Raw genomic sequence first — 26,927 nt, 5'->3', positions numbered from 1 at the left:
AAACCTTTTTGGATCTCCCTTATCAGTCCTAATGTCCACACATGTTCGTTTTTTTTTGGATTCAAGAGGCGTTACTTGATATCTATCCTCTACCTATCTTTGTCAACTGCTCTATGCACAACTCAGTTCCCATGCTCTGTACAAGGGTCCCCAGAGAACAGTCTGAGGCTGCATTCATGTCCTTCATCTTTCTCAAAGAGCTATTGCAGCTCCTAGATGCCGCCTCTAAAATATCCACCCTATCTATTTTTAGCTCGCTGACCCACTGCACTAGCCACCCCGCCTTCTATCCAAAGAAAGTGTAGCATTGTGGTTAAATCAAGCATTAGCTTGTCTCTGTTCCTCCCATTCACTGCTTATTAATTGTGTGGTCTTAGGCAAGTGCATAACCTAAACCTTGATTTCCTTATTTAATTTGACTTAAAATTGGTAACTATTGTATAAGATCGTTGTGAGGATTGCATGAAGAAACATAGACAAAATGCTTAGGGGTACTTGGCAATTGGGAAGCCTCAGTAAAGGCCCAGAGCTGTCCAACGTGGAATGGCACTGCCTGGGAACCAGCGTTTCTGGGCGAATTCCTTTCCTGGGGCTGTTGTTACAAAATACCACAAACTGGGTGGTTTTAAACAACAGAAGTTTATTTTCTCACAGTTCTAGAGGCTAGAAATCTAAAATCACATTGTCTTCAGGGTCACAGTTTTCCTCTTCCTTACATGGCATTCTCCTTGCGTGTAAGTCTTCAGTTCTTCTCTGTGTGTCTATCTCTGTGTCTCTTCTTGTCTCACAACGACACCAATCATATAGGGGTAGGACCCACTCTAATGACCTCATCTTACATCGGCAAAGACCTTGTCCAAATAAGATCACATTCACAAATGCCAGGGTTAGGACTTCAACACATCCTTTTAGGGGACATAATCTAACCCATAACAACAGGGAGGAGATTCTTGCTTTGCCTGCCTGCCTCCTTGCCTCCCTGCCTCCCTCCTTCCTTCCCTCCCTGCCTCCCTCCTTTCTTTCCTCTTTCCTTCAATTGTTCCACATATAGAATACTTGCCCAAATCCCTAATCTGATTTTCCATATTTTAGTTTCTCAGTATCAATGCTTATTGTAGACACCTGATACAAGTGATATTCAGAGTATTTTATTTTTATTGTGTATTTTGGCAGCCACATCACTGAGGCTGCATATTGACCTTGGAGTAAATTATAACAAGCTGAATTCTACATCCCTTTTTTTCTAAATGTGTTTTTATTGATTTTTAGAAAGAAAGGAAGAGGGAGGCAGATGGAGAGAGATGGAGAGATGGAGAGAGAGAGAGAGAGAGAGAGAGAGAGAGAGAGAGAGAGAGAGAGAGAGAGTTTTGATGCTCCACTTATTTATGCATGCATTGGTTGATTCTTGTATGAGCCTGACCTGGGATTGAACCTGCAACCTTGGCCTATAGGGAATGATGCTCTAACCAACTGAGCTACCATGCCAGGGCCTGACTTTGAATTATTAATGGTTTGGGACACAGTGAACACAAACCAATATATACATTTAGAAATGAGAAGGCTGCTCTTAACAAGAAAGATTGGCTGTTTCATATCATGTTTTTCTTTCACTCACCACATCCCCTAATTTATTTTCCTTTTGTCTTCATTTGCTTTTCAATACGTGTAATTTGCACTGACATGCATAATTAAAATATAACAACAAATGTGATTATTGCAATGCTTTCTATACTAGAATATATACGATGGATAGTCTGCAATGGGGATAATTTGTATGTGGCTAATTGGGACTTGACAGGATCCTTTTTAATTTCCTCTGAAGGGTTTTCTTTCTCTGGAAGGGTTTATAAGTTCTCTTTGATTTGCAAAATGTGCACTGTTAAGTGTCACCCCTATGTCCTAGTGTTACTCTGTATCCACATTAATGAATTCCCCTCCCACACTTGGGCTATATCTGTGTACAATAGGCACTCAATCAACATCTGTTGAATAAATCCACCTCATTCCTTCTTGACTTGACCCATTGTTCCCTCTTTATTAGGCTTGCAAGTTTCTGATGAACAGAAGCCTAAGAAAATAAATACTGCATAAAATATGAATCTTTACAAAATTCTATGGGTTGATATTATTATTCTCATTTTATAGATGGAGAAAATCCTATCTAATAAAAGAGAAACATGGCAATTAGCATACATCTGCTACCCTTCCCATTGGCTAATCAGCGAGATATGCAAATTAACTGCCAGCCAAGATGGCGGCCGGCAGCCAGGCAGCTTGAAACTAACATGAGGCTTGCTTGCTTCAGTGACAGAGGAAACCAACGTTCCCCGCCTGCCTTGCTGGCCTCGGAGCTTGCAGTTTGAGACATTGTTACAAATATAGAAGCTAAACAAAACCCCAGACACCTGCTTTCAGCCCACCGGGATCTCAGAGCTGGAGCTGATACAGAGTTTCGATTACAGAACCCAAACAAATCAGATAACTGCTTTCAGCAGCAGAGGCCTCAGAGCTGGAGCCAGAGATAAAGCTGGCCCAGAATAAAAAAAAAAAAAAAAAAAAAAAGGAGCAGTTGGGAGCTTCAGTCACCCGCCAGCCTGAAAACAACCCTCAGCCCCTCACCCAGACTGGCCAGGCACCCCAGTGGGGACCCCTACTCTGATCCAGGACACCCTTCAGGGCAAACCAGCTGGCTCCCACCTGTGCACCAGGCCTCTATCCTATATAGTAAAAGGGTAATATGCCTCCCAGCACCGGGATCAGTGTGACAGGGGGCAGCGCCCAAACCCCATGATCGCCCTGCGGCTCTGTGTGTGACAGGGGGCGGGGCCACAACCTCCCTATCTGCCCTGCTCTGTTCGTGACAGGGGAAGGCGCCCCAACCCCCAGATCAGCCCTGCTCTGTGCTTGATGGGGGGAGCTCCCCAAACCCCTGATCGCCCTGCGGCTCTGTGTATGACAGGGTACGGCGCCCCAACCCCCTGATCCGCCCTGCTCTGTGTGTGACAGGGTGTGGTGCCCCAACCCCCCACCCCCACCCCCATGGGCCCTGCTCTGTGTGTGAAGGGGTAGAGCCATAACCTCCCCATCGGCCCTGCCCTGAGTGTGAGAGTGGCGGCACCCCAACCCCCTGATCAGCCCTGCTCTGTGGGTGATAGAGGGCGGCGCCCCAACCCCCTAATGGGCCCTGCTCTGTGAGTGACAGGGTACAGAGTCCCAACCCCCCCGATGGGCCCTGCTCTGTGTGTGACAGGGGGCAGCGCCCCAACCCCCTGATTGGCCCTGTTCTGTGCGTGACGGGGGTGGCACGGCAACCTCCCCATCGACCCTCCTTGAGTGTGACAGGGGGCGGTGCCCCAACCCCCCAGTCGGCCCTACCCTGAGCATGACTGAGGGTGGCATTGCAACCTCCTGATCCGCCCTGCTCTGTGCGTGACAGGGGGCGGCGCACCACTCCCCAATCGGCCCTGCTCTGAGCCCGACCAGGGGCTGCACCTAGGGATTGGTCCTGCCCTCTGCCACCCGGGAGCAGGCCTAAGCCAGCAGGTCGTTATCTTCCGAGGGGTCCCAGACTGCGAGAGGGCACAGGCTGGGCTGAGGGACCCCCCCTTCCCCCCGAGTGCACAAATTTTTGTGCACGGGGCCTCTAGTCCTCTTTAATAAAGCCTAATATGCTAAGTGTCCGGTCATCTGTTCAACCAATCAAAGCATAATATGCTAATGATATGCCAAGGTCACTCAACGGCTCACTATGATGTGCACTGACCACCAGGGGGCAGATGCTCCAACCGATAGGTTAGCTTGCTGCTGGGGTCCGGCCGATCGAGACTGAGTGAGACAGGCTGGACACATCCTGGAGCCCTCCCTTGGTCCCTCCCCAGCTGGCCAACCTTCCGTGTTCCTCCCCAGCCCCAATCGTGCACCAGTGGGGTCCCTCGACCTGGCCTGCACCCTCTCAAAATCTGGGACCCCTCAGGGGATGCTGGAGAGCTGGTTTCAGCCTGATCCCACAAGCCAGGCAGAGTGCACATTTTGCAAATCAAAGGAACTTATAAACCCTTCCAGAGAAAGAAAATCCTTCAGAGGAAATTAAGAAGGATCCTGTCAAGTCCCAATTAGCCACATACAAATTCGTGGACCCCACTGGTGCATGAATTCATGGACTGGGCCTCTAGTAAAGTAATAAAAGTTAAGTAACTTCCAAAGTTATACAGTTAATAAACAGAAGAGGTGGCATAATTTTTTTTTTATTTTCATGGTTACCAGCAGAGTGCATAATGGAAACTAAGTCAATAATTAGTTAAATGAATGAATGAATGAAATAAATGACTGGAAAAAGCTATTGTATAATTGACTCTTGTATCAAAGCCCGTTAGAAATAGGATAGTTTTCATGCGATACAGTAAGCTGACCAAAATAATCTCCCAAATAATAATAGAAATAAGAACTTGCTCATTATTTCCCAGGCATTGTCCTTGCTAGGAAACTTCACTGCTAATGGATTTGAGGCTGTCTGAATCTTGAGCAGTTTAACAGGCTGCAAAGAGCAGATTGAGGCCAGATTAAGAATGTCCTGAAGGCAGGCTAATGGTTTCTGTCATAAAAATGAGGTTATTACAATTGCAAATCCCATAATGCCCATAATATCCCTCTTTTGTTCATTAGTTTTTGTGAAAATAAGACAATGGATAAAGTCCTCATTTTCTAGTCATTTCTCTGCCTATCAATTAAAATAGGAAAGATAGGAGTGAGAACAGGTATGTCCAATAGTAATGTTGAGGGAATCAAGATGTCTTTTTTAAATCTAACTTTCAGCACGAGGTGTTAGCATTAAAGCTACCCACCCACCCTGTGTTTCTGAGGACCCCTGAGAAAGGTCTGGTGCAGCCCCAAAGCCTGGCAGGGATTCAAACATGGGCTGAATGATTGGACATGTAGATGAATGTTTCTGAGTTTCTAAAATTCCTATCATCGTCAATATATTCATCCACTTGAAGAAGAGCCAATCACAAGTAAGAACAGGCAACCAATTTTCACTGGTCAAGAGCACCATAAGTCAAAGGTAGGCCCTGCACAGGCTTGAAGCTACCAGCAAGTGATGGAGGGTCAGGGGAATGATGGTGTTGGCTACAAGATTATTTTTATGAACATCCTTTTTACATTATCTGAAAGGCTATTTTATGTCAACTTTTACTCTATACCAATATGAGACAGAAAAAAAAAAGTTTTGTGGAGTCTTTTCCATAATAGAAAGTAGAGCTGCTAATTTCCTATTGCTGTCATAGTAAATTACCACAAACCAAATGGTTTAAAACAACACAGTTATTGCCTTCCAGTTCTACAGATTACAACTGCAATGTGGGTCTTCTGGACTAAGATCGAGGTTTTGTCAGGGTGAATTTCTTTCTGGAGCTTCTGTGGGAGAAGCCATTTCCTTGCCTTTTCCAGCCTTTACAGGATGTCTACATTTCTTGGGTCTCAAACCAACTCCCTCATCTTCAAAGGCAGCAGCTCTCTGATCCTTCTTCCTTCTTCAGATTTCTTTCTGACCTTCTGGGAAAGGTTCTCCATTTCAATAACCTTCTGTATTAAAGGTTTTACCCTTAATCACATCTGCAAAGTCCCTTCTGCCATGGAAGGTAACATATTCACAGGTTTAGGCTGTTAAGATGTCAGTTCTGTGGGGACCACTTCCTGCCTACCAGTGCTGACAAAGATATGTGGGAAAGTATTATTATCCATGTTTATCTCTTTGAATTTTCTAAACATCCTGTATTTCCATCTCAATCATTCATCTTCCTGCATAAAGAGTAACTTATTTCACGATATCAGGTAGTAAATTAGCCTAATACAATTAGCACGCTTCCAAAAATTAATAAAATTATTATACATCATATGTAGTATCCAGTATAAATATATATTTAATATGTATGTGTATATGTGCAAATGTATAAGTTTCAATTGAATCACAAAGGAAATAGGAAGCTCTTGAAGGGGTGTGAGCCAGATACTCAAAATTCTATTTTAAAGAATTTACAGTGGGAACAGGCACTGTTAGTTGCCTCCTAATGCTCATTTCCTCCTTCTTCTTTGGTAACAGAACCCTCATTTTTAGTGAGGCACAGTCATGCCCAGTTAAAGGCTACAGAATACAGCCATATTTGCAGGTAAATGTGGTCATGCAACAAAGTTCCAGCTAATATATGTACATGAAAGTAGTAAATAAAGTCATTTTCAGAGAAGTCATGCTTTTTTCTCCCCCTTCTCTTTCACCTGGAATATGAATGTGATGGCTGGAGCTCTAAAAGCCTTATTGGATACTGAGGATGTGGTGAAACCCTAAGAATGCCAGAGCATTTTGCCAGCAAGAGTATGGGACCCTTTTACAAAAGGGGAACTAAACTTTCCTTTTCTCTAAACCACTCTTATTTATTTTTTAATTATGTGCAATTCAACCTAACATGAAATCAGTGATTCTCAATCTCGGCTACATACTTGAAATCTTGAGCATTTGCAAAATCCAGGGTGGCCAGACCTGATCCCGAGATTTTGATTTCATTTTCTGAAGCAGGGTCTGATATCAGTCATTTTTAACACTTCCTAAATGATTCTAATTTATAGGAAGCCAGACAGTGCTAATCACAATTATAAAGCTGTAGGATGGGGACAGAGGGAGAGCTTGGAGGTTGGAAGTTATTGTGGAAAGCTGTGGCAATACTGCCTGAAACTTAGATTTAGAACAAAGAGAAAAGCCAGATGAAAGAGGGCCAGGGGTCTGAGAAAGGAGAGGTGGCTGGTGTGGTACGGAGTGCGATGATGAGTTTCAGGTGTGTTGATTTAATCTTTCAGTGGGACACAAGGTAAACAAATAGATTGCCTCATGTGTGGCATCCCCGTGACACATAATTATAAAGTGCTTCAATACTGCTTCCTTGGCACTTTGCTTTTTAATTTGATCCTTTATTCCCATGATTGATTTTTAGGGAGAATGCAATCCCCACCTCCCACCCCCAGAAAACATAATAGACCTCCCTCTTTTCATAGCATGTGGGGGAGAGGAATGCTGATGGGAAATGAACTGTGCTTTCTCATAAAGCTCTCTTGGATCTTTGTTCTGTTTTTCTCAACATCACTAACTAATCTATTCTGTTCAAGTCCATTTAGCATTCTGCTGGTAGGTTGTATCTATTTCGGGAACCCGCAGCATGCGCTGAACATTTGGCAGCCTCACACCTGATTAATCCCTCTCTCTTTCCTGTCATCAATATTATTTAGGGGCAGCGGTCAAACCATATTGACACTTCGCTGACATCTTCTCCGGTGCCCAATTACCTTTCTGTCATGATATAGTCTATGAGGTGACAGGAGGATTCTAAGCTGTGCCAAATAAGTTGGCACCAAAATATCCCTGAGACAGATCATAATGTATCATTTTTATGCTTCTTCTGAAACTAGAAAAGACATTTTCCTACCCCCATTGCCAATGGGTCTTTTAACTCACCGAGCTGCTTTGTATCTTAAGCTATCTATCTAGCACCTGCCTAGGTCAGTCTTACTGGTGTTTCTTGTTTCATGTACCGATTCCTAATGACAGAGCAGAGCCTTGCCTTCGGCTCTAAGCCCTGACCCACATATTGAAAAGTAGTTGCCCTTCTAAATGAGCTTAGCTGCTAGACTTTCGAGAAATAGCCTATTTAGACACAACTTTACAGTAGAGAAAGTCTGGCTGGGTAAACGTTGGTAGAGTAAATGTAAGATGTAAAGTACATGAGGCCTTGGAACCTTCCTGAAATCTGCTCTGGCATGGCTCTGAGACTGAAACACATGCATTGGGGCTAAATAGAATTAAAATAAAAAAAAATTCTTTTTTTTGTTGTTAATCTTCACCACCTGAGGATATTTTTGCCATTTATTTTTATAGAGAGTGGAAGGGGGGAGAGAGGAGGAGATAGAAAAAGAGAGAGAAAAACATTGATGTGAGAGAGACTCATTCATGGGTTGCTTCCCGCATGAGGCTGGGGATTGAACCTGCAACCCAGGCACATGCCCTTGACCAGGGATCGAACCTGTGACCCTTTGGTGTGTGGGCTAACACTTTAACCAGTGAACCACACTGACCAGAGCTCTTTTTTTAAAAACAAAGTTTAACTTAATGAAGATAAGCCTCCATTAGATCAAAAGAGCATCTAAAAAGGAAATGTATCACTAGCTACTCATTTTAATATTTTATTTCACACATGCATACACACCTTTATTTGAGTATCAACTATTGTTTTGGTCAGTTTAGCACCCAGAAGAGTATGCCTCCTAACTGATGTCAGTACACCTCATAATCTCACATGTCTATAACAGGCATGATGAACAAGACCACTGAATTATTCACCCTGAATTATGTTGGGAGGTAAAGAATCCCCGAAGCATTAAGAGCACAAACATGACTTTCACAGTATTTAGATCAATGAGAATAAAACACACACATTATTTGCATGTGGCTATTCGGCCAATGCCATGATGTTTTCAGTTTCACTGTGAAACAGGCTTCCTAGAAACTCAGGTCAGTATTGGGGCGAACAGAATCAAGAATGCAGACACCTTTTTATGGTTGCTGAAAATCATTCTTCTATCTGCTTTTTCTTAACAGCTTAATGTGGCCGTGTTAGGTGACAGGATGCCTATGGGAGCCCTTGCTCTTTTATTTTAGTTTTCTAATGTATTTTAAATTTTTAAAAATTGAACAGGTTATATGTAATCATGGCAGAAAACTGAAAGGATAAATAAGAGGTATAATGAGATAAAGACAGTTTCCCATAAGACCCCTCATTCTTAGTCCACTGTTCTAACTGGTATTAGTCATTTATTTTGTGCATTTTCCAAAAATTATCTACCCATGTATAAGGGTTATGCATCTATAGGCATTTAAAAAACAAAAACACACCTGTATCAGAATACTTTCCTTCAATTTGCCTTGTGCCTTTCACCTTGCCATCCATCCATGCAAGCATTTGTGTATATGTCTCCTTCCTTTCACCACCAAATTACAGTAAAATTATCTCATCCTCTATTAATAGACATTTCTACTTGGGTTGGTTTAGTTTTGACTGCTACGAAATATGGAAAATGAAGTCTTAGTATTTATATTTGTTTGTATTCATTTAAGAGAGTAATTGCCATATAACAAAGGGTTCAGTCAAAGACTGTATGAGTTAAAGTTTGGATAGCAATTTCCAAGTTGTCCTTAAAAAGGTGGCTTCCGTGACTTCTCCCCTAATGAGGAAAGACTATGAAATAAAATTGGACTGATGTCACTGCACACTTTGGGTCATACTGCTGTCACATAGTAGGTGTCACCTCAGCCTAAACCCCGACTTGGAAAAACATACCCAACAAACCCAAATAGCCAGGTTGGGCTACTAGGATGGCCTGTTTCCAGGACATGGTGATTTACACAGCTCTTTCTGTCTTAAGCTGAGCATTTTCTTTTAAAAAGAAATCAATATTTAATCTCTGAATCAGCTTGAAAAACAAATATCCCTCCTCTGGGAACTGAGGTAGGACTTGGGACGGGGTGGAAGGGCTTGCTCTTCCTCTGGGCTGTGGGGGAGGTCCCAGCTTAGATCCAAATGTTCTAAGGGGTGCTTGAGGGACATCCTTAATGAGAGCAGCTCTGATGTCTGGGGCAAGGATTGCTGAGAGCTAGGCAGGGACTCAAGGATCAGAGTCCTGCTTGTGGTCTCTAAAAGTGGCTATTTAGATAGCAGAGGTACGTTGCTCTCAGTGGCATATTTCTGTAAGCCCCAAGCCTTCAGTGGAGTCTTGGTTAAAGACACAATGGGGTTTCCACTGTGCTGGGCATGACTGGGGAGCCCTCTCCCCTCCACAGCAGCATCAGTAATGGTCACAGACTGAGACAGCAGCCACAGCCAACAGAACAAGGATCTCACAGGAAACAGCCTCAGCAGCAGGGGTGACAACAGGGCACCCAGGCAAGAAGGTCAGCGTGAAAGGATTGAGAAGTTGTTATGAACACCTCTGAAGTTGCACCCAGGAAACCACGAGATAACTCGTGGTGTGCATGGGTGTGTGTAGTGTGAAGTGGGCTTACTGGACACATGACAACCATTAAAATAGATGTTATAAGTGGAAGATAGATGTGTGTTTCCACTTGTGAGTATCCTCTCATTTAAACCACTGATCTACCACATAATGTAGGTGTTATTACTATTTCAATTTCATGTTGAGGCAATAGTCAGAGAGCTATTACAACGTGTTCAAGGTCATTGAGCTGGAAAGCAACAGAGTTAGGATTACAAACCAGGTTACATTTAGAAAATAATTTGAAATTTGAATCTTTTTACAATAAGGTTACTTTTAATATAAAATCAAAACAAGAGATTTAAAGAAATCAGGAATACCAAAGAGTAAGGTAGATATTAAAAATAAAATGGTATACTCATGTTCACAGCAGCATTATTCACAATGACTAAATGTGGAAGCCACCCAAGTGTCTATCGATGGATGAACAAATTAACAAAATGTGGTGTACATATAAATGGAATATTATTCAGTCTTAAAAATGAAGGAGATTCTGACACAGACTACAGCATAGAAGAACTTGGAGGGTTTTGTGCTAAGTGAAATGATCCAGTCACACATACACACAAAAGATACTGTTTGACTCCATTTTATAAGGTACTAAGCAGTCAAATTTAGAGAAGAAAGAAGAATGGTGGGTGTCAGGGGCTGGAGGAGGGAGCAGTGGGAAGTTATTGATTAATAGGGACAAAATTTCAGTTTTGCAAGAGGAAAAGAGTGCTGGAGATGGAGGGTAGTGATGGTTGCACATAAAATGAATGTACTTAATAACATTGAAATATACACTTAAAAATGTTAAGATAGTAAATTTTTTGTTATAAAAATTAGAAAAATTGTACTGTATGTAATGCATATGTTAAAAATTTTTGAAGAGTTTATGTTTTCTATGTAATATCCAAACATGGGTATGGAGTCTGCCTGCCCCAGGTTTGAATCTTGGCTCTACCACATGCTAGCTGTGTGATCTGAGGGAACTACCAGTAACTTAATCTCTCTGGGGCTTAATGTTCTCATGTGTAAAATGAGGACAAAACAATATCTTCATTGAAGGTCAATGTGTTTAAAATGACACAATACATTTAGGCACTTAGATTAGTGTCTGGCATGTAATTAACATGCAGTAAGTGTTCACTATTATTATTTGAACAACATGATAAATGAGAATACTCATATAAATATTTCACTTTGAGTAAAAGTCAACATGTTTCATGGAAAAATGTTATTAAGAAGATTAGATGAAATTGTTTAAAAACAATGAAAATGATTATTTTTCAAAATATTGAAAATATTTAGGAGCTAGTTGTTAGAGAGTAGGCTGGCCCAATCAAATGAAAGTTTCTGGTTGGATATACTACAGAGGTTCAACTGCCTGCAAACCTTGGTCATGGATGGTTTTTGGCCCTGGAAAAAAAGCCCTATAGACAAGCCAATCCCATTCGGGGTCAATGAAATAGGGCACACGGGGGAAGCATTTAGCCTTTTTAATATTGGGTTGGGAACTGCTTACTAATGGGGACACTGTGCTAATGGGTTTTCACCTCACTAATTTCCCCCTATGAATGTGCTCATCTTGGCCAGGACACAACCATCCAGAAATTCTACAAGGAGAGAAGGGCACTCCAGCTATGAGTGGATGCTTTCACTGGTAATTCCATTTTGGTATTGCTAATTTCAGATGCGATGATATAGCTCATTGAGTTAGGCGACAAGAGACCAGGAATAGTGGTGGGCACTTAGCTGAGACTGAGCCTCACTTAATTAGCATTCAGGCACTGTAGGTGGGAATATTTACTATAACTATGAATAGTAAAGTATAAATGTTAAATCACATTCAATCTCAGAACTGTGAAAAACTTCTCACAGCATAGATAATTAGGCAATTCTTGAAATACTTCTCGTTCTAACTGCCCATTGCCGCTTTGCTGTGAGACCCAGTCACATTCTGAGCTACAACCTCATTTATCTGATCCCATTTCTGTCTATTTAACTCCAGAAAAGAATAATAGATGCATAATCTAAGTTTTAGAGTTCTTTAGAAAAGAGCATATAACATGTAGTCTATTGATTAAGCTTTACATTTAAAACTTATATTTAGTTAAAATATTAAATTCATAAGTCATTAAAAACAAAAACAAAACCAACATGAATAGTCTTCTATGATCATGATATTATAAAAAACCACTAGACTGGAAGTTTGAAAACCTGGGTCTTAGTCTTCTCTTTGCTTCTCATTTTTTAGAAAGTAACGTAATTTTTGGAGAAACCAAGATGGCGGCATAGGTAAACACCAGAGTTTGCTGCCTCGCAAAAGAACTTCAAAAATACAACTAAAAGACGGAACAGATATCATCCAGAACCACAGGAAGGCTGGCTGAGTGGAAATTCTACAACTAGAAGGAAAGAGGAAAGCTTACTGAGACTCAGAGGAGGAGCTGTGCGGAAGTAAAATACTAAGGTGTGGAGGTGCATGCAGAGCGGGCTGGTGGCTAAGGGTGCGGTTGTCGTTTTCAATTGGGAGGGAGTCTCAGGCTCTGAGCTCCAGTTCCGGGGGAGTCTTTGGGGACCCAGACTCATACAGGAGAAGCGGGACTGTCTGGCACCGGTCGGAACTCGAGGGCAGCTTTCTCTCGGAGGTGCTTGCAGTGATTACCGGGACATTGAGAAGCAGAGCCTCTGAGGGCAGGACTGAGAGCAGCCATAACTGCTAGCCCTGCCCTGTTGATCCTGTGAGACCCGCCACACCCAACCCCTGCAGGGAGGCTTTTGCTGGGTAGCCTCAGGCAAAGGCTAGATTAGCACCTCCCTAGAGAACCAGGAGCAAGTGTACCCAGTGGTTAGAGTGGGACCATCCAGTTTGCACCTCCTCGGACACTTAAAGGACACACTCAGGGGGCAGACTCAGTGAGCACCAAAGCCCCATCGAAAGCAAGTCTAGCCGCAGAGGGGTGTCTCCAGCACAGAAGTTCTCCCACTGCAGACACAGCTGATTCTCACAGCCAATTGGCCTGGAGGTCAATTCCTCCCAGTGATAGCAACAATCAAGGCTTAACTACAACATGATTGTGAACAAAGACCACTAGGGGGTGCACCAAGAGTGTCCTCTTCAGGTAATTGGGGAGGCTGAACCACTGGGCCCTAGAGGACACTTAGCACAGAAAACCACTTCATCAACACAGGGAAGCATAAAAAAAATGCGGAGACAAAGAAACAGGACACAAATGACAGAAATGGAGGAAAGCAAATTACTGGATATAGAGTTCAAAACCACACTATTAAGGTCTTTAAAAAACTGTCTAGAACCGCCGATAAATTTAGTAAGACCCTCGAAAAGACTGGTGAGACTGCCGATAAATGTAGTGAGATCCTCAAGAAATCTAGTCAGACCCTCGAGGTTATGATAAAGAACCAACTGGAAATTAAGAATATACTGTCTGAAATAGAGGATATTATACACACTCCCAACAGCAGACTAGAGGAGCACAAGAATCAAGTCAAAGATTTGAAATACAAAGAAGCAAAAAACACCCAACCAGAAAAGCAAAATGAAAAAAGAATCCAAAAATACAAAGATAGTGTAAGGAGCCTCTGGACAGCTTCACGTGTACCAACATCCGAATTATAGGGGTGTCAGAAGAAGAGAGAGAACAAGATATTGGAAACCTATTTGAAGAAATAATGACAGAAAACTTCCCCTACCTGGTGAAAGAAATAGACTTATAAGTCCAGGAAGCGCAGAGAACCCCAAACAAAAGGAATCCAAAGAGGACCACACCAAGACACATCATAATTAAAATGCCAAGAGCAAAAGACAAAGAGAGAATCCTAAAAGCAGCAAGGGAAAGAAAGTCAGTTACCTACATGGGAGTACCCATACGACTGTCAGCTGATTTCTCAACAGAAACTTTGCAGGCCAGAAGGGAGTGGCAAGAAATATTCAAAGTGATGAATGCCAAGAACCAACACCCAAGATTACTTTATCCAGCAAAGCTATCATTCAGAATTAAAGGTCAGATAAAGAGCTTCACAGATAAGAAAAAGCTAAAGGAGTTTATCATCACCAAACCAGTATTATATGAAATGCTGAAAGGTATCCTTTAAGAAGAGGAAGAAGAAGAAAAAGGTAAAGATACAAATTATGAACAACAAATACACATCTATTAACAAGTGAATCTAAAAATCAAGGGAATATATAATCTGATGAACAGAATGAACTGGTGATTATAATAGAATCAGGGACATAGAAAGGGAATGGACTGACTATTCTTGGGGGGGAAAGGGGTGTGGGGGATGCGGGAAGAGTCTGGACAAAAATAGTGCACCTATGGATGAGGACAGTGGGTAGGGAGTGAGGTCAGAGGGTGGGGTGGGAACTGGGTGGAGGGGAGTTATGGGGGGAAAAAAGAGGAACAAATGTAATAATCTGAACAATAAAAATTTAATTTTTAGAAAAAGACACATATGTAATACCTTAATAAAAATAAAATCAATCAATCAATAAATAAAATAATATTTGGAAAGTAATTTCAATTTTCCTGGGGCCCAATTTATGCATCTGTAATTTAAGAAAATTTCAATGATTTTAGCTAGAGTTCCAATCAACATTAAATAGTAAAAATAATACTAGAGGCCCGATGCACGAAATTCATGCAAGAGTAGGCCTTCCTTCCCCCTGGCGACCAGCACCCGGGACCCAGGCTTCCCTCTGGCTGCTAGCAGGCACCCAGGACCTGGGCTTCCCTCCCAGCCCGGCTTCATCCAGAAGGTCATCTGAAGGGAGGTCCAGAAGGACATCCAGTCTAATTAGCATATTATGCTTTTATTATTATAGATACCTTACTGTAATTTTAAACATTCATTTATGACAGCATTTTTTCCAAATCTTTACATGAATTGTGAAGTACTGTCTGTCTGTATTTTGTTGATATGAAAACTTACAGAAGTTCATTGACCTTCCTTAGGCCACATACATGGGAAATGACATGGGAGAAGTTTGTAGCCATTTTGGTCTCAGTCCATTTGAATCATATGATTTAGTGTGATTAAGGTAAGATTATTGGAAGAGGTAACTTTCTCAGCTGATGCAGAGTCTAAAAGCATGAGATTCCAGAGAACCTTTATTTTTATGTTTACACTAGAGGCCCGGTGCATGAATTTGTGCATGGTGGGGTCCCTTGGCTTCACTGGCGATTGATCAGGGCCTTTCGGGGCCGACGGAGGTTGGCTGGCAGGGGGAGGGGCTGCAGGGGGTTGGCTGTGGTAGCGCACTGACCACCAAGGGGCAGCTCCTTCATTGGGCGTCTGCCCCCTGGTGGTCAGTGCGTGTCATAGAGACCGGTTGTTTAGTCATTCGGTTGTTCAGTCGCTTAGGCTTTTATATATATAGAAAACAACAAATATGGTTTCACATATGTGGATTTCCCCTGGATTTCTGTACTAGATTTTCCTTTCCTTCTCAGTGGTAGGACAAAAAGACTTGAATAGTGGTGATTATGGGGGCACACACTCTGGGTTCCTGGACAATGGACCAACTGGGAAGTGCTCTCCACTTCTAGTCTAGGAGGTTGCAGCTAAAGTTGACTTTCTAAAGAGCCCTAGCTCCATCCCTGTTCCAGGATTCCCAGACAATGCTGGAGATAGCCGACCCCTATGCCAGCTGCCTGGTGCCCTATGAGAGATTTCCCCCACTGACAAAGCTACTCTCGAACTATGGGAAGTGGGAGAAGCAAAGGGTTCCTTGGAACATACATCCTTGATGTATTCAGCATTATAGCCTGGCACCAGCATCTCCCTCTGAGGGTTGATGGCACTGGGGTCCTGTTCTTTCTCTTCCCTTGATGACCCCTGATTTGTAAGGTTCTCCAGTAAAGCCTATTCTCCATTGCTACCACAGTATAATTTGACCCGAGACCTGCTGCATAGCAGGTGGAGAACAGGAAGAGACCTACTGTTCACAGTCTGTTTTCATTCCTTAAGATTAATTTGGAATCATTAAGATCACAATGAGAATTACATAATTAGAACTGCAAACAGCTATGCATCTCATACTGCACAATTTACAGAATGTTTCCATATTCTATATTCTATGTAATTCTCACAAAAATCTGACAAACCAAGATTTATTTTTATTACACAGACAAAAAAATCTTAGTTTCAGAATGGTTAAAAGCCCCCCCCCCCCCCCCATAATAAAAAAATCTGGTGTGGATATCAAGTCTTTAAGCTCCAAGTCTTGCTCTTTCTCCACTGCTCCTGACAGTGTTGGAACACACCTCTAGAACCAACTATTCATTGCAACATAATGAAAGCATCCACAGAGTGGACCCTTTGCCAGGTGCTGGTGAATTCAAAGACTGATACGTCTTTGAAAGCTTTCTTTCTTGTGCCAGACAGGGAAGATCATTTTATTAGCTATTTATTAGAAACATGTTCATTACATTTTCAGTTAGCTCACAATAGAATGCCTATATTATGAAACCCTAGAGGCCTGTTGCACGAAGAGATTCGTGCAACAGGCCTTCCCTTCCCTTGGCTGCTGGCACCGGTTTTCCTCCTGCACCGGGGACCCAGGCCTTCGCTCTGGCTGGGTCCGGTCGGAGCCACCCCAGAGCCATCAGGCTTCACTGCTCGGTAGGCCCCGGGGCCGTGAGGCTTCGCTGCTCCGCATGGTGCCTCACTGCTAACAGTTAGGCCACAGCTAACACATCCCCACCCCTTTGCTTTTATAAAATGTGTCTAATCTTACCAAATAATAGACAAACATGGTAATTGACCGTACCTTCTCTATGCCTTCCATTGGCTAATCAGCACGATATGCAAATTAACCACCAACAAAGAGGGTGGTTAATTTGCCTACTAGGTTCCAAGCGGTGGAGTGAAGTCTGACGGCCCTGGGCCGGAGCAGCAAGGCCTCACACCCTGGGGTGGCATAGAGAAGGTACGGTCAATTACCATGTTTGTCTATTATTTGGTAAGATTAGACACATTTTATAAAAGCAAAGGGGTGGGGATGTGTTAGCTGTGACTCAGCCAGAAGGAAACAAGACATTGGCAGTGTCCAAGTCCCTGAGGAACTGAAAAGTTATGATCCAATCAGATCCTGCCGGAGGGGTATGTGTGTGCATGAGGCTGCTTCTCACCTGTGATCTCAATTCAGGTGTGTTCTTGAAAATGTTTTCAGATGCAAATACATTTCTCTAAAATCTACACTTCTTATCGGTAATCCCACTAATGGTATCCCTGTGAGTTTAGACATGACGTGATACTGGTGCCTCCAATTTAATATTTTCAAAGCTGCTCTCATCATCTACCTCCTCCAAGCTTTGTTCCTTGGTCTGATATGTGACCTTGCTTCCACTCCATTCCTAGAGGCCTGATGGGGAGCCTATCCAGTCTCCTCTCTCTCTTCTTGAATCATCAAAACTATCAAGTCCTGCAGATACTATTTCCAAAATATCTCACATATATTTCTTCTTCTCCATGGTCTTGCCTCTGATGCCTTTCAAGGGCTATCACGACACCCTCCTTCTCCCCTCCTGTCTCTCCCATCAAGCCTCCTCCATAGGACTCACTGAAGATAAATACAAACTCTTATCACCTTAAGAAGAATCGAAGCTCTAATGGTATACCTCCTACATGCTTAGCCCTACTGTGGTTCTCCTTTCTTCTCCACATCACATTCCAGAGCTACTGTACAGACAGTTCCCCAAAGTGATCATGCATATTCATGCCTCTACTCCAAGACCACCTTTCGAGGAAGAGTGTGGCTGGAAAACTCTTCATTACTAAGCATCACTCTCTGTAAGGGCTTTCCTACCTCATCCCTCCACTCCCTCCCATTAGGCTTGAAATTTCTTCCACTGGCTTTGTTGTTATCCTGCAATGTCTTCGTCAGAGCACTGATTGTACTACGTTGTCTGTGGGTTTCAACCCACTAGTTTTTGAGCAAGTTGAGGACAAAGAGCATGCTCTATTTGTCATGGAATCCTTAGCACTTAGCATGATGTCTGGCCAAAATGAACTTCACCTGAATGTATGCACCAGATTTCCCTTTTCATTAATATCTCAACTTTCCTTTGTGGTAGGACAAAGAATTGAACGTGGGGGCCCAGGACTGTGAACCATCTGGGACAGAGCTCACACTTGTAGTCAGGAAGGCTGTACCCAATGTCAGCTTCCCAACAGGGCTGTGAGTCAATGTTGAAAGACAAATAAGGGTCTTGGAACTTGCTTAAGAACACACAACTATAAAAGTGTCAATATACCATAAGCCAGAGCAGTTCTCGTTATTGTCATTCACGATTTTATCTCATCCCTAGATGAATCCCTAGCACAGAAGATATCAATCAATATTTGTGGAGTTAATGATTGACAGAATGAATGATTGACTGACAATATGAATGAAAAAGTTAACTTCATTCAACTGTCCTTCTGATTCCACTTTCCCGACTTCCAGTCTTTGTATAGATGCGTATGTGCACATACTCTTTTAAGCACAATTACAAATTGAATATCATGATTTTCTCTTTACAATGCACCACAGTTAAAGAATAGTGATAGCTATTTAAATACATACACAGAAATTCTAAGCCACTGCAATATATAGCCTCAGTAATTCATTTACTAAAAAATAAAAAAAAGTCGCTTTTGAAAGATAGGTTGACATCCTACCAAACAATCTATTAACTTCATAATCAGAATTAGTTTTCAGTTAACTGTTTGAATAACCTTGTAAATTGCCTTCTAAATAGTGCAAAACAGAGGCGAGGGCATTCTGTCACGTGAAAAAACGCAACAGAGGCAGGAAGGGGACAGAGAGGGCCTCTCCCTGTCTCTGAAGCTGTGAGAAGCAGGTGCCTGCTGCCTGTATGCCTCTGGCAGGAACCTTGCTTAGGTTTGTGTTCTTCCACCTGAACTTGCGCGGCCTTTTTCACACGGAATGGCAGCTTATTTTATCTTTAAAACTGACACAAACCTCGCCATTCACTGTGAAGCAGGACAAAAGCCAACAGAGGGATGAAAGAGACCCAAACGAGATCTTTCTCAAACTGATTTCTATTAGAGTTACACACAGTTCAAGGCATGAAAGAAAAGCAGAGCAGCCAGCACTACTGCTGAAGACAAGAGCAAAGAACAATTTCCCCTTCCCTCCCACACCCCCTCTTTTTTTTCCTTGTCCAGTTACTGAAAGCAAACATTGCAGGAGGTGGACGCACTCACCGTGGGCGACCATCTACAGTGGATGCTCTCACCTGCTGCATGTGGGCTTCATTGTTCCAAAGCACCTTGTGTAACGTTCACCGCCCGCTACACAGCTCATTATCTTCCTCTCTGGGTAATGTATGGCCACTTCAGTTATGTGAACGTCTATTTCTAAATGCACACCCTTGGAGCGCTGACATCTCTCTGCTTTTATGTTTTTCAAAACGCTCTTGACATTTGTCAACTGGGTGAGTTCCAAACTTTCTTAACCTATTACCTTATTATTCCAGCACCTTTCAAACTTTCTTTCTCTCTAATTAGTGTGACAGAGAAGCACAGGGCAGGGTGAGCTCGCGTGCCGCGCCCACACTCACCACTGCTTGTAGTCCGCGTCGCAGTTACAGTAGTATTTGGGGTCTGTGCAGTTGCGCTCGATGCCACAGGCGCATTTCTGAATCCCGGGCCCAGAGCCTCCCCAGTAGTAGTGCTTCTCATTGGCTTTGCCAACCCACCAGGTGTAAGGACTTCCATCTGCAAGAAAGTGGAGAGGCACATTGAGATAGGAACAGGAATGGGTCATGATCTGATCTCACTTCCCGCTCCTTCCCCAGGAGCAGTGTGGCTCTCTGATAGGTTGAACATCACTTACCCCTCTTAAAAGTAAATGCATTCCCATAACAGAAATATCTGATTAAAAACAGCAGAGGGAACTGCAGGCTCAAGTTTTCCCAAGATACGGTTACTGTCCTTCGTTTTGGAAACTAGGGGACACTGACATGCCTGGTGGGGAGAGGAAACAAACCAGACACCTGGAGAAGTGGAGTTAACGGCTGGTCTGGTAAGAAGCTGCCTTGCTCTGTCTGCACCTCAAATAGGCACAGAGAGGACACATCTCAGAACATCAGCTCCATCTCGGATTATTTCTCCCAGTGACTAAAACAATCCAACAGTGTTAGTGTTTCATTACAGCGAGTGATGACAAATAGTACAGACCAAAGGAGCTGGCTCAGTATTCTTCATAAAAATCAGTAAAGGAGTTAGCAGCCTCTCCCTTCAGCATGAGGCTGAGAAACGTGCCACAGGGGAAATGGAGAGGGGAGCCAGCTGACTCCCACCAGCACCTTCTGGGAATAGAAGCCCAGGAGAGGAAGTCTCCTTATCGAGTTGCTTGGACCAGGGGTGTTCCAGCAGGAGCCCTAAGCTCTGCATGGGATCCAGGCTCTGAGCTTATCTCACATGGAAGACCCTCAGTTCCCTATAGGGAGGGGGGTCTTACTAGACACCAGGGCAGGATCCAAAGGGATGATATGCAATGACATTTTCATTATTAACTTTAAGGAGGTGACGTACTACAGTGACCAGGTAAGAGTAGCCCCATTTCCCATTTCTTCCCCCACCTCCCCACCTCTTTATTAAATCAAAATACTTTTAGTCTTATATACCTAATGGTCCCAGTTAGGACGAGGCAAAAATCAATGCTATTTTGTTTTCCTTCCTGGGAAAAGAACTTAAGCGCAAAAGCTATTTCCGAGCTGTTTGCACATCTGCTGTGAGCAGAAGAATGCCAATCAGACAAATGTAATCCAGGGAAAGAGCAAATGCATGTTTTGTTATTAGCACTGGCTAATATGGTTAAATTAAGTCACTATCTTCAAAATAAATTATTAATTTGGTGTATATTTTGTGTTCAGCAAGAAGAAAAGGATTCAATTTGCTATGACCAGAGAATTGCCTTATTCCAGCGCTATGCTAATGAAGTTGTACTTTTTGCTTTACTAATCATTATTTACCTGTTAATTGGCTTTGGGGGAAAGCAGTTCAAGGCTATAAAAATGAAAAGATTTTTTTTAAAAACAAGAATAGGCAGTAGTTATAAAAGAAATAATTTACCTAGTGCGAAGAGCTCAAGAACTTCTCTACCTTCAGAATATGACGATGTCTGTTAACTATATTAAGTAGGGTAAATACTGGGACAAGATTAGATAATGATGAACCATATTCTAAGTTAACTAGAGGCTGACTTATCAAAGGCATACTGTATTAAAAGAGCAAGCATAGATTGAATTAAATATAACCACTATACTGCTTGTACTCAAGATTAGGCTTTACGGTGGTGAAGGGTTTATTATGGTTTGGATGATTAAATTGAGAAAGGGAAAAAGAAAAGAGGCTACTTGTTTCCCCAGACCGAAGAAACCAATAGATCTCTGTTATTTTTTCTGATAACAAGTTGTTCCAGAAACACAAGGGCAAATGTGAGAGACCTCTTGTTGGAAATGTGGTACATATCTGTGATTTGCAAAATGTGTTCTTTGGACCTTCTGGGCTACACAAAGTAACTTAATAGTTTTCTTAAATAAATATTATTTTGATACACTCTTCGATGAGACCCAGTATGGTCACTTGGACATTTAATTAGTTCTATTCAATCCACTTCTAGAGGATATTAAAAATAATACTATGAGGGTTTATAGTTTCCAAAATGAAAAATTAAAAGCATAATTTTAACTTAATAAAATCTAGTTTTATTATACCTATTACTACCTAGTTACTACAAATTCCATTAACTATGTGCAGGGGGCTTTTTAACAGAGGAATTAGAACAAGTACAAAAGCAGCAGAAACCTGCCTTTCAATGTTCTGCTTACTGCCCCCTGCTGGCAGCTTCCTTACAGCCTTCCAGAGCTCCTGTGTCCTGGCAGCTTCTGGTTGTTTAGAGCTCCTCACAAGGAAGGATCCTCTTTCTAAAGAAATGACTGCATTCTGAAAAGTCTCCCATTTCCACCTCCCTTCCATTTTTACCATGGCACCAACAATTTTTTTCTCCTCTTTATCAGTCAATTTCAGTTAACCACTTGGATCTGATTATAATACTACAAGGTATGAATGGTAATAACATGCTTACTAAGTAAAGACACCTTTAATTGGTGTAAAAACCAGTAGGGATTGTGGCTGATTGACAAGGAGATAGCCAGAGACCCAGGCAGTTTCTCTTAAAGGGTCCACGCATGGACTTATTTGGACTCACTCCCTCTGAGTTCCAGCGCTGGGGCAGCAACTGGAAAGGATCCAGGGACATCTAGAGAGTAACTAAATTGTCTGGCATCAGGGCAAAAATGGGGGGTGGGTATCTTTCTCCCACATAAAAATGGTGGCAGAGGTCACTGTTCCTCTGCTGAGACCTCCCCTCCCCTCCCATCCCCACAGAGCTTACTGGCAGGTGCCATATCTGAGTCTTCATCAACCTGACCCACACTGTTTGCCCTGCCCTGCCCTGCCCTGCCCTGCCCTGGTGATTCTCTGAGATCCCACACCACCCAATTTGTAGCAGACACAAGCTGTTTGCAGTGGCTTTTCCATATGAATGGCCTGTCCTGCCTCAGGCTTCAGACTTTCCTAAAATCTTTCAAACAACTAGCAGCTGGACTCAGCATGCTCCATACCTCTCAATAAGTGGCCCTGGGTCTGGCACTAGTAGCAGTTTACTAAGATTTACAGCTTGGCCTCGCCTGGGCACTGCCAAGCCCAACACAAATAGCATCCATCTGCAGATTTCTCTGTAGCTTGTGCCAGATGGCCCCAGGCAGAGCATAGGTAGTGGCTGACTTTGCACCTCCCAGGAGGCCCCAGAGCCAGTGCACCCAGTGGACATCTTCAGACTATGACAGATTACAACTCTACACATCCATGAGTGACACACATTCAAGGGTGAACTTGGTGAGCACCAAAGTCCCACTGAAACAAATCCTGCCCCATAGGGGTATTTTCTGCACAACAGCTCTTCCACTGTAGTCACAGGTGATCCTCACAACCAATTGGCCTGGGGTCAATTTCTCCCAGTTATGCCAACAGCAGTCAAGGCTCAACTACAACAGAGCAGTGCACACAGCCAAGACAGAGGCACACCTAGAGTACCCAGCTATGGTGACTGGGGAGGCTGAGCCATTGGGCCCTACAGGACACCTACTACACAATGCCACTCTACCAAGTCCAGGAGACATATCAGCTGTACCTAATACATAGAAACAACCATAGGGAAGTAGCCAAAATGTGGAGACAAAGAAACATGTCACAAATGAAAGTTCAAAAGAAATATCCAGAAAAAAAACTAAATGAACTGGAAGCAAGCAAACTACTAGATACAGAGTTCAAAACAATGGTTATAAGGATGCTTAAGGAACTTAGTGAGAATGTCAAGGAACTTAGTGAGAATTTCAAGGAACTTAGTGAGAGCATCAAAGACATGAAAAAGGACCAGTCAGAAATGAAGGATACACTAACTGAAATGAAGAATAATTTACAGGGAATCAACAGGTGAGTAGAGGATCAGATCAGTACTTTGGAGTATGAGGAAGCAAGAAACACCCAATCAGAAGAGCAAAAAGAAAAAAGAATCCAAAAATATAAAAATAGTGTAAGGAGCCTCTGAGACCATTTCAAGTGTAAGAGAGGGAGCAAGAAATTGAAAACCTATTTGAAAAAATAATGTCAGAAAACTTCTCCTACCTGGTGAAAGAAAGAGACTTACAAGTCCAGGAAACACAGAATCCCAAACAAGATAAACCCAAAGAGGCCCACACTAAGACACATCACAATTAAAATGCCAAAGGTTAAAGACAGAGAGAAGTGTTGAAGGTTCTTCTTTAAGAATAAAAATAAAAAATATGGCCCTGACTGGTTTGGCTCAGTGGATAGTGTCAGCCTGCGGACTGAAGGGTCCTAGGTTCGATTTCAGTCAAGGGCATGTGCCTTGGTTGCGTGCACATCCCCAGTGGGGGGTGTGCAGGAGGCAGCTGATCGATGTTTCTCTCTCATCGATGTTTCTAACTCTCTATTCCTCTCCCTTCCTCTCTGTAAAAAATCAATAAAAAATAATTAAAAAAATAAAAATAAATAAAAAATATGAGCAAAAAATGTTAACAAATACATATCTATCAACAATTAATCTACAAATAAAAATAAACAAACAAGGAATCAAATCAACAAAATAAACTGATGAACAAAATAGAACTACAAGCATGGAAACATGGAACAGACTGACAGAGAGGAAGGAAGGAGCAGGGTGCAGGAAGAAATGAACCAAAGAAATTCTATGCATATATGCATTACGCATGGACACAGGCAATAGGGTAGTGAAGACCTGGGATGGGGAGGGATCCGGGTGGAGGAAGGCACTGGGGAGAAAAAAGGAGAGGACATCTGTAATACTCTCAACAAATAAAGATAAAAATTTTTAATTTTTTTTCAGAATAATTGTCATTCTAACACTTTTTTTTGTAAATTCATTTTACTATTTACATCAAGAACTTTAAAAATAAAATTAAAATCATATATGTAGACATTCTCACAGATACCAAACACTATATCTCAAGCATCCTATAAATTTTGTGAAATCATCTTTTTCACCTGGGTAACAATAGTCTCTCTTGTTTCCCAACCATCTAATTCTATGTTGTCTATGTTAATGCAAAGACCAAACAGAATGAAATCCAAGAAGCTTTGTGGAGTTCATATTACAGACAGTGATGTAAAGTTGGGAAATCATCATTTGAACTTATAATGTAAACATTCAATGTGGTTGTAAAGAGTGAACATTTTATCTCACTGTGAATGTCACTAAACTAATTTGATTAGGGCTGAATGGAAATGAATGTAGTTCATTAGCCTCATGTTGCATCCTTTGGAATTAGACTGGATTTTACTATATTTTAATTTGAATAGGGTCCAAATTTAGAAATGGAGAACTGAAGTTCATGATCAAAATGGACCTGAACTGAAATAGTAATTAATTAAAAATTAATTTCACTGCATAATATTTAAATTTATATTGAATTGAATTTAATAGATTTCAATCAAGGACTGATTCCACCCAGTGCAATTTGATTGAGTTGAATCAAATCACTATGAATCCTATTCAAATGAATTAGATTTTATTAATGTGAATGGCATTGAAGTGACAGATGAGATGGGAGTTCATAATTCTGAACAGTGTTAAAGAGAACAAAATAGACCAACTTACTCTAAGTTAACTTGCCTTCAGTTTCTAGCCAGGTCAATGGCATCCATGGCCCTCTCAATAACTCTGGTTAATTCCTTTGTACCAAGGCCCCAGGAGCAAATGTGGTTAATAATAGCAAAGTGATTGGATGAAACCACATACTGCTTGTATAATGTACTAATGCACTTTTGTAGTCTTTTTTTTTTCCACTGGAAAAGCCCTAGCCAATTATTTTAAACATTTCTTTTCCTCTTTACAGAATAAATGAAGAAGGAATTAACTGGATCTCAGGGACAATGATTGGTGTGAGTACTGGCTGCTCCCTTTATTTTTATTCTTTATTAAAAACCGTATGTACTTGCTAGAACATGCCTTACCCCACCTTACCATTTATACTGTCTCAATATCCCAGGTATTGACTTCTTTTGGTTGATAACGGATGTACCTTGGCTTGCTTTATATCTAAAAGATGGTTATAACTTTTCAAATTAGTAGCAAAATGTTAATTTGTAACTGAAATGGCATACTATACAATCAACAAGCACCTTCTTAGTGCCCGAGAAACAATTTGGGAAATAGAAATGAAACCTGCTCTTTTAGGTTCTGAGTTAGTGGAGAAGCATTTATGTTCAGTAATTTATAATTATGAGAGCTTTAACCCTTGATATTTGACAGAACATACATGTAGTAAGATGGAAGTAATATACATTGGGTGTCACAGGAGCGGTTCAAGCAGTGGGCCTTAGAATTTTGGAAAAGGAGGCGATTACCAAGGACCAAGGTGGCCTGGAAGAGGAGGATCTAGATTCTAGGAAATCAGACAGAGGATATGAGCACTTCAGAATCTCCTGAATGGCTTGGCCAAGATGAAGACAGGAAACACCTGACTTATTTTAGGAACCATGGGGTAATCAAGCTGTTGGAGGCAGTGTAGAGAAGCAGGATTTCTGGTTGCATAGCATTTGCACTTTAGTTTTTAAGTAATGAGGAGTCAAATTTTATTTTTTAAACATTAAAATACTGCATACAAATGTTTACATGAAATATAACAAATAATAATAAGTAGCCTTGCACTTAGTTTATCCATTCTCATTGTTATATATGTTGCTCTTGGAGTATATCAGACTTTACTTCATCTAATATTAATAAACACTGGACTGTGTCTAGTTTTTTTTGCTATTTCAACATGCCCTGTGAAAATTTGAGAGTTTTGACCATATCCCTAAGTGGAACTATTAGCTCATATGGTTGGTGCATTTTCAAATTATTTTCCCAAAGCCTGTGTGTGAATGTAGAATCCTATCAGCAGTATGTAAAACTTTTAATGGTCAAAACCCTTAGTATCATGCTGTTAACTTTGGACAACTGGTAAACGACAAACAGTTTCTCTTTGGTTTTAGTTATACTTCCCTGATTACTTATAAGTTTGCCAAATGTTTATTGCTTATTTATATTTCCTTATTTAAAAAATATTTGTTCATTTTTTCCCATTTTCTTATTGGATTATTTTTGTGTTTTATCAAGTTGTAGAAAATGCTGAGGAAAATGATTCTTTTATAATTATAATAAGGTCAATTTCATTTTTTATGGTGGTTTTTAAAAAATAAATGTTCTTAATTTCAATTTTTAGTTGCATTTAACA

The 26,927-nt window shown here is 41.6% G+C and overlaps 1 protein-coding gene across 1 annotated transcript in view; it reads right to left on the bottom strand.

Moving 5' to 3' along the window:
* The window catches only part of CNTNAP2 (contactin associated protein 2), a 1,809,641-nt gene that overhangs the window by 354,952 nt on the left and 1,427,762 nt on the right, over nucleotides 1-26,927 (bottom strand). The window contains exon 14 of the mRNA XM_081102720.1: nucleotides 19,662-19,818. Within this exon, the coding sequence (XP_080958846.1) occupies nucleotides 19,662-19,818 (157 nt within the window). The remainder of the gene's footprint in view (nucleotides 1-19,661; nucleotides 19,819-26,927) is intronic.

The sequence above is a fragment of the Myotis nattereri genome (genome assembly GCF_964212035.1).
Source record: "Myotis nattereri genome assembly, chromosome: 11".
NCBI lineage: Eukaryota > Metazoa > Chordata > Mammalia > Chiroptera > Vespertilionidae > Myotis > Myotis nattereri.
The sequence above is the reverse complement of the archived record's forward strand: the minus strand, read 5'-3'. Positions and strand labels throughout refer to the sequence as shown.